This window comes from Poecilia latipinna, unplaced genomic scaffold (assembly GCF_001443285.1).
Source record: "Poecilia latipinna isolate Pla-1442-1.1 unplaced genomic scaffold, P_latipinna-1.0 Scaffold2179, whole genome shotgun sequence".
In the NCBI taxonomy this organism is placed as follows: Eukaryota; Metazoa; Chordata; class Actinopteri; order Cyprinodontiformes; family Poeciliidae; genus Poecilia; species Poecilia latipinna.
The window spans coordinates 25,647-34,421 of record NW_015114795.1 but is presented as its reverse complement, the minus strand read 5'-3'; the positions used below and the strand labels follow the sequence as shown (position 1 = coordinate 34,421).

The following is an 8,775-nucleotide window of genomic DNA, read 5'->3' as shown; positions in this document are numbered from 1 at the left end:
GGTCCACTTTGCTTTCACATGTACGTTCAAACCGCGCCAGACTTCATTCCAACCAAGCAGAGACCTAGGTTTTTAGGCGGATAAGAGTTCAAGTACCGGACTTTCCAGGAAAATACCAGAGAAGAACCAGAGTTCGGCTGAAGGGAACTAAACCGGGCTGGTGTGAATGTACCCATAGGTGGAGGGCATTTGGAAATAACTGGACCTGATTTTCTGGTGTACAGTGTTGAGGCTCAAGGTGAGGTCATCCAACGAGAAGTTTAAAGTTGCTCACTTTTTCTACTTGCTTACCATTTGTGCTCTTTTCCTGAAATTTAACATCATGTCCTTTTCCTTCTTCTTCTTTGTATTTAAGATCAGATCGTTCTGCTTGCACCAGGCTGCCAGATCTCCTCTCTGCAGGCTACTGATATTGATGCGGCTCCATCATCTGTGAATTTAAACGGTAAGTTGCTCTTGATGTACCTCAAATTATACATTTTTAACAAATAAAACGCCTTAGATATGTTATAACACTGAAAACTGAGAGGATATAAACATATTTACAGGCTTAAATTGACCATGATATCTCCTAAAAGAGTCAATACATCTAAGTTTATTTTATCACTCTGCATATCTGTGTTTATATGAGAAATGTCCGTAATGTTTCCAATTTCAATGTTTAAAAGGAAACTCCAAGTCAAGGCTCTAATCACTGATTTATATATTTTCTCATCAAATGAATCCGGTATAGTTTGTCTTCAACACTGCACTGTCTAAATTAACAAATGCACATTTAACAATCTTTTAAGTGTTTAACATTCATCAACAAATAATTTTTCATGTTTTTCCGTTTAGCTTATCATGCAATGAAGTAAATCTACATAAATATTGTTCGATGAAAAACTAAAACAATTTGATTACATTAAACATTTTTGGTGTCAAATCGCCTCTGATTTATTCACCTCTATTAAATATCATCAATCTTTTATTGCTTGTGTTGACACCGTCGCATCTTAACAAAGCTGAAAAACTGGATCAAAGTAGTTTCATGCGTTACGTATAAATGTAATTTCTAGGAGACAAACACGACTGTCGCAGATCAGTCACATAATAATGTCGACTAGCAATGAAACTATTGGCACAGAGTTGGAATTAAGTGTTAATGAGATTCCCCAGTCTCGCCACATTGACTTATCATTAGTCAGAAAACAGGCCGGTCACCCTCATGCTAACTCAGTGGAACAAATTCCTTGGGAATCATCCAAAAAATCCCCAGAAACCAAAAGAGAGAAGGAAGCCGTTAAATCATAAAAGGTTGACTTCACTCTTCTGAGTGATTTGCCTTATTGGAACAACATGTTGAAGCTGGACTTTCACTGGGACGCTGGATTGATGCAATATGGCAGAGAGCTCTTTGTCAGAGTTGCTGTATGTGTTATAGTGCGGAGTAGAAACGCTGGTGAGCAAGGCTGGTTTTGGTTGGTGGGTTGGATCTCACAGAACAAATGGGAATCGCTAATAGCCCAGTTTGTTAAAACGTCTGGAGCTGGTCCCTGCCTGGCACCTCTGGAGCGCTAAGAAGGCATCCACAGATTTAGACTTTGAGGAAATGGGGCCTATAGCACTGCGATACACCAAAGTAGATGCCACTTTGGGTTTTTTTTGGTGGCTGAGCCAGGGCCAGATCTAAATGAAGGTTTTAGAGCAGCGACCCAAAGCTGTTTGAGGTGTGGTCTGCCTTGGCGCGGCGGTCCCTGCACAGCATCACTCACGTCTACGCAGCTTTTAAAGCTGGAGACGGAGGGGACCAGGCAACTCCATCTCCCCCCATAATAGATGGTGATCTCACACTCGCTGTCTGTGACCATTACAGGCTTAAAAGATGACCACCTAAGAGCAGCAAATGTGTTGGATTACATCATTAAAACAGCAAAAAATAATCTGAGGACACATTGTCTTATCATAGATTTCTGTCAACTTCACCTTATGAGACATTTAAAATTTTCTTCCTTAGATTAACTTTTTAATTTTCCTGCAAACTGATATAAAAAAAAAGTGAAGTTCAACCGAATGGAGGTGACATTAGTGTAGCGTTTTCCCTGAAGTATTCTCCGTGTCATTCCCTGAGAAAGACGGCTGTTCCTCTTCCTGTAAGTGAGCCGTAAACATTAACCGACTGCCGTCGCCGTATATCTCTGACACGACGCTCCAGTCTGTTCCGTACAGTGGCTGTAAATCTGCGGCTAAAATTTGAAAGGAAATAAGCGACAATAACAGCTTCCACACCACCAACACATGTTCATCCAGACACCCTAAATACTGCGCTGTCAGGGAATTTTGTTATTTATCTCTCCAGATAAAGAGAAGTTTAAGAGATATATATATATATATATATATATATATATATATATATATATATATATATATATATATATATATATATTAACTTGATGGCTCCTTCTACAACTAAAAAACTTTATTGTAAAAATTAGTGAGGATTTTCAGACCAGCTAAAATAAGCACATCAGGTTTTGCTTTAAGAGAAACTTTGTACTTAATGTATTAAATGAGGTTTCCTGAGCACTAAAACCTCTGAATGTTTCCATATTAGCTGCGAGCTAAAATAAGAACGAAAACATTTAATAATGTCTCTGTACACATGCACACTCTCTGTCTTTGTAAATGTTAATTTAATACAGTGTGAAGTCAGGAGCAGCATCAAAGCTTTTCTGCCACGAAGCAAATTACACGTCAAACACAAATAAAAGAGCTGTTAAATGTGGGAACATAAAAGGAAGCAGACACAGGATTAAAACTTACCAAGCATTCTTCCCACCTCTTCTCAGTCTGACACTTTATTTTTATCCACTTGTACAATATTTTAGAAGAACACGGCATAAAATAAACTAGAGATGGACTGGTCAGACTCCTTACTAAATAAACCACAAAATAAGCAATAAATGTGCTGCAGGAGTTTCAAATTAATCTGAGAACTAAAGAATATCTTCCCAGTTTATGCATCAAAGCATATTCACCTTTTTCTGTTTTTTTTTTTTTTTAGTAAAGTGCATTAAAACACATACTTTTGGTTGATTATTTTATTGACTAAAATTAGTAGAAGATGATTTTCATACATTAAATTAATAAAAAAAATATTTCTGTGCATTTCACCTGCTGGCTCGTGATCACAGATGTTGAAGGGAAATTTTGATTTCATTCCCAGTCGAATTGATTGGAGTATCTCTACTATAAACAGTTACTGGAACCACAAAATCCTCAAAAAAATGTTGATAACTCCGTTTTTACTGTTAATTTAATGCATACCTATATATAGCTCTGGAAAAAAAAAAAACTAAATGAAGAGCCCACTGCACTGAACCCCATTGAAAACCTCCTGGTTATTCCACCAAATATTGATTTCTGAGCTCTTCCTGATTAAAACATTAGTATTGTTGTTTAGAAATGAATATAAACTTGTTTTCTTTGCATTATTTGAGGTCTGAAAGCACTGCAACCTTTTTGTTATTTTGACCATTTCTCATTTTCTGCAAATAAATGTAAATTTTTTTCTTGTAATTTCGAAGACGTGTTGTCAGTAGTTTATAGAATAAAAGAACAAAGTTCATTTTTCAGCAGAGAAACAGATCACTTCAATTGGTCTCTAATTTTTTTCCAGAGCTATTGTAGCATAAAAATCCACTAATAATTGAATACTGTATGTTTTTGTTTTTGAAAACTTAAATGATGCTTTTCTTTTTTTACTTTTATTGCAAAGTGAAGTTTGCTTATTTTGGGAGCCAGAAAAGCAGTGAGGAGGTGGTGGATGGATGTTTTCTTTCCGTGGCAGCGACACTGAGCTGCGTTCGCTGCAATCCTCCCTGCTGTTGACTGACAGCCACAGGTTTTAGCAACACACCTTCCTATGGGATTCTGTTGACTGTGGAAGAAAACTTGCCACCCTAACCGCCGCGGCCCATCACAGCGTTGAGCTCATCACAACCACAAACCCATGGGAAACTCCTTTTATCCCTCGCTTTCCTCCTGCATTTGTGTTGGTGGAGCACAAATGTCACTTTTCACAAAAAAACTGCCTAAAGTGTGCGTTTATATCAGCTGGAGAAAATGAGTTGATTTAGATGTTAACAGCTCATAAACTCCACCATTTGACTTCAGAGACAGAAGATGTTTAACAGTGCTAGAAAAATCTCAACATATATTTAAAAAATAAAGCAAACAAAGAATTTCAGGTCTGGTCAACATGATGGGCGTATTTTTAACCTAATTAAAAAAAAATAGCCAGGCAGTGGAATATTTTGGACCCACGACGAGGTAGAGACTGAGGGGAAACACCCACGCCACGGGCCGTCAGTGCTTCAAGACCAGCTACAAGATTGAAAACACGTGTGCATTAATACCTGCTCAAATATATAGCCTGGACTAACCTGCTAATAGCCTTAATTTGCAAGATAAACAGTAGAAGAGTTTGACACTCACTCACCATAAGGTGCTTTTCCTCTGCTGCTCTGCTTCTGCTGCCTGCTGAAGCCTTGGAGGGACTGGAGGGGGCGGCGGGGGGACGCCGACAGCGGCAAAGTTACTGCCTGCCTCCGCCATGCTATCTGCTAAAGTAATTTTCTCTCAAAGAGGAATTAATTTCCTTTCTCAGGCGGCCCACAGACTCTGTGGCACAGCCTGCGACGTCCAGCTGGATCCCCAGAGTGTGGCCGTATTGTGACTGTTCCCCCTGTAAAATCTGACTGAGCTGCAAAGTTTCTGAGGCAGCTACAAAATTACACTTTCTTTTATCTATTCTGGAGCACAAATTTATTTAATTCGGTGCAAAATGCCAAAGACAATGTTGATTTTAATTTGCAAAATTTGAAAGAATATTTCTGTCATGTTTAATATTTTTAATGCAGGATGAAAATGTATCTAAATATCTGAGAAGCATAAAATCACACCACTTTCACTTTAATGCAAATATATATTGGTTATGAACTTTTAAGAAATTCAGCTTTTTAAAAGTAAATGAAGAAAACTGGTTCAACATGAAGCAACAGCAGTAAAACTCAATCAAATCTTACTTAAGAAGCATATTTATAAATAAAAATGAATTTTTCTCCAGCTGCCAAAAACATAAATCTTAAAGTAAATGGAACCGATCTGTTCAGAGTGTACTCTGCCTTCTGCTTACTGACTGCTGGAAAACCAATTCAGCAGGATAAAATGCATGAATGCATGTTTAAAATACAACAAAATCAGCTTGAATGAAGCAAAAAAGAAAAAAATCTACAAAAACAACTCAGATGAATTAAACAGGAGAACAAAGAAAAATTGAAGGACATTTAAGAAGCTGTTTCCCAAAAATTAACTTTTATTTTGAAGGCAATCTTTACCAAAACCATGCAGCTTTTCATACAAGTCAAATATTTTTGCATTTTAAAGCTACAACTTCTAAGTAAATCTCAGTGTCATCGGCATAAAGCAGATTCCTTAAAAAATGTAGACTCTAAAACATACATGTGGCGCCAGCTGAGCCACCCAGTGCCCCAAACTAATTTCAATTTCAGTATCAAAACAATAATCCAAATACCAGGGATGTGGAAATTAACTTTAATCCCTAATGTTGCTAATCTGCATCATAAAGCTTCTGAATTATTGCATAGACGCTGAACAACAAATGTATTTATTGTTTTTATCTGTTATTTTGGTTATTCAACCATCAGTTTGGTGCAAAGTTCTGTTTCACCCAATCAGTTTTCAGGAAAACTTGATCATTCATAAAAAGTCTTTGATAAAAATCCGTCTTTAGAAATGTGGGCATTGTCAGTGGAGACGTCTGTGCTGCTGCTGCTGCAACATGTTTAGCACTGAGATGCTGCTTTAGGTGAGAAAAGCTTCGCTGACGGGCCAACTCCTTTTTTATACAGCTTACACACAACAACAGTCTTTTCCAGGCCCAATAGATCTTTTGTTGAAGCAAAAATTAACCCTCAATGTGCCAAGAAAAGCAGCTTTGTTGCTCAAATTGCTGTTATTTGGGGATGTCACTTGTGAGTCAGATTTACAGGTGTACCAGAAACAAAATACAAAGGTTCCGGCTCGGGACTTTTGTTTGTGAAAAAAAAAAGAAACTAATTGCATTAGTATTTGTAATGCAGTAATTTCTATGTAATTAGGCTAAAATGAAAGTACATGGTATATATGTATATAAAATTGTAAATAATTTCAGGCAATAAGGGATTAAGAATTGGAAAAAAAACTGGGCCTGATACGAAACCTTGAGGTACGCCTCAGGTCATTTTAGGTTATTTGAAACATTAATAACTGTTGAGTCGAGAAATGATGAAAGCCTCAAATAAAATCAAAGTCAAGTTTATTTGTAAAACACATTTAAGCAATAACCAGTTCAAAGTACTTTACATCATAAAAACTTTATACACTAACCAATTATGAAACAAGCAAAAACATTACATTTTGTCACATACTGTCAACAAAATCAATAACCAAATATACAGCAGACGTATTGATTAATGTTCCAGTTGATAGGAATCAAATCCACTCTGAACAGGTGGGTTTTTAATCCTCAGTGTTTCAGCAGTTTCCCAGTTTTCTAGCAGTTTGTTCCCTATTCATGGTGAATAATAAACACATGATCTGCAAGATTTCATGCAGATGTGATGTGAAGCAAAATGAGGGCAGAAACCAAATGCAACAATTAGCAAAACATCATTAAAAAAAAGTCAAAGGAACCAGGAAGCATTACGGCGATGTGAGCGTGACCCGAGGATAGTTAGGTTCTGGTTTGAGTCCATGCTGACAAGCGCAGGGTAACATGCTGGGTTAACCTTTGACACCGCTCCCTTCCATCTCCCACTTCCCCTCATGCGACCTCCCTTCCCCTCCGCCCCACCCACCAAGTACCAACACCGTTTTCCTAAAGAGGAAGTAAAAAAAAAGCTGGGCACCAGAGGTCAAATCCGAGTCCAGATTAAACTGCCTTTCTTTCCTAAAGCTCAGCCTTTTTAATAGTGCAGATTTATTGTGCTGTGCTTTTTGGAGGATGATCATATATATGTGGTCAGTGGGGCCTATGCAGCCTGTGACCCAGCCTCCCTCTCACGTTACACCCTATTTATAACATCCCCTTCCTTGACTCCCCTCGTTCTGCAGCTCCTAGGAACCTCCTGTGCTTCCAGCCTCGAGCTCCAGTCCTCTGTTCCTCCTGACATCTGAGAAGCTCTGCTGCAGCTTGTCCTGGGCTCTCTGTTTATCCTGCACAGCCTGCCAACCAGCCGCATGCTCTGGATTACCACAGGACGCCCATTTCTCAACTCCTTTTGCTTTCTGACTATTTCATTTCTAATTTTTTTTTCTTTTTTTGTTTCAGTTTAAAGGAAAAGTTTTGGGGAAGTAACCTGGATATGTGCTTATGATCATTCTCTTTTTTTTTGGGTTGGTTTTCTTAACTTCGCTCATCCCGGCCTCACTGGAGGGCCGTGTGTGTGTTTGGGCTCCATGGATCACACGCTGTTCGGCTGCCTGCGCAGCCCCCACGCCCCGGCGCAGGCCCTGCATCCCGCCTTCACCCAGTCCCCCCTGACTCTCCACGGACGCTCGGATCACATCTCCTACCCCGACCTGGCCTCTTCCTCGTCGTCCTCCTCCACGTCCTCGCCATCCCCGTGTGTCATCTCCAGCTACTCGGGTGACGACGGCCTGTTTCCCGGCCAGCACCACCACCACCGGAGCCACCTGCCCTCCCAGCAGCATCACCACCAGCCTCAGCACCACGGATCCTGGCACATCCCACAGATGCCGTCACCTGGCGGCGGCTCACGCCACGGCCTTTGCCACCCGCATTCCCTGTCGTCCCACGAGAACGGGCCCACGCCGCCGGACCTGGGCCACCCCGGGCCACCCAGCATGTGCGCCAGCACCCCGACTCTGGGCAGCGGCAGCACCCCGACGGGGGCTTCCTGTGTGCCTGCAGACTTCGGCAGGCAGACTCTGTCACCCGCTGAAGCGGAGAAGAGGAATGGCAAGAGGAAAAGCGACAGCTCAGGTAAGATGAATTCTGGGAGAAAAAGGAAGCAAACTGGAGTAATTTCTTCTCATTCCCACACATCTGCTGGGGAAAAATAATCCGCTTTGACACATTGAAAAACAAAAAGACTGAATTTGAAATTCTTTGGAGATCTTTTTGAAAGGGCAATGCTTTTACATAAATATCAGCTTTTTCCAGCCAGAGCTCCAGGATACCACAAACATCTGTACGCGTCAGTCAGGATCATTCAACAGCTCAGCTGTTGGGAGCTCTGCAGCTCGGAGAGAAAAACAGAAAGCGTGTCTGAGAAGCAGTTTGTAGGTGTTGGCTGATTCAGGCTGCAGGCGCACCGAAGCGTGGGGCAAAAGGCCATATCACAACTGCAGAGGCACTTCTTACTACCGCCGCCGTGTTTTGCTTTTTAAAAAAAATCACATCTGGTTTGTTGCGACACTCTTCAGAGGGCAGAAAATGAGGTGCACGGTAAAGAATTGATGTCATGGATTGTAAAAGAGCAGCAGCGGCGCCTCGTGCCGCACTAAACGCCCGGCAGATGCAGACTTTTCCTGCTTTTCCTGTTTAAATCTTGTGGTTAATATAAATCACAGTTTTTGGCGTTTCTTAAAAATATACAATAGTCTAGGAAATTCTAGACGGTAGGTGGGACTATTTAAAAAAAAAAAAGATTTATTAGCATTTGAAAATAAGTCTTAAATATTCCCCTTTTATTGTCATATTTAATACTT

At 40.2% G+C, this 8,775-nt stretch overlaps 1 protein-coding gene across 3 annotated transcripts in view; it reads left to right on the top strand.

The window, feature by feature from the left end:
• LOC106936597 (homeobox protein MOX-2) overlaps positions 1-8,775 on the top strand; it is a 53,662-nt gene that overhangs the window by 33,693 nt on the left and 11,194 nt on the right. The window contains exons 2-3 of one of the 3 annotated variants that reach the window (XM_015017705.1): positions 356-445; positions 7,373-8,047. In XM_015017705.1, coding sequence (XP_014873191.1) covers positions 7,501-8,047 — 547 coding nt within the window. In that variant the 5' untranslated portion in view covers positions 356-445; positions 7,373-7,500. Of the gene's footprint in view, positions 1-355; positions 446-6,397; positions 8,048-8,775 lie in introns of those variants that run through there. The other 2 variants (XM_015017703.1, XM_015017704.1) reach the window with 2 other exon arrangements.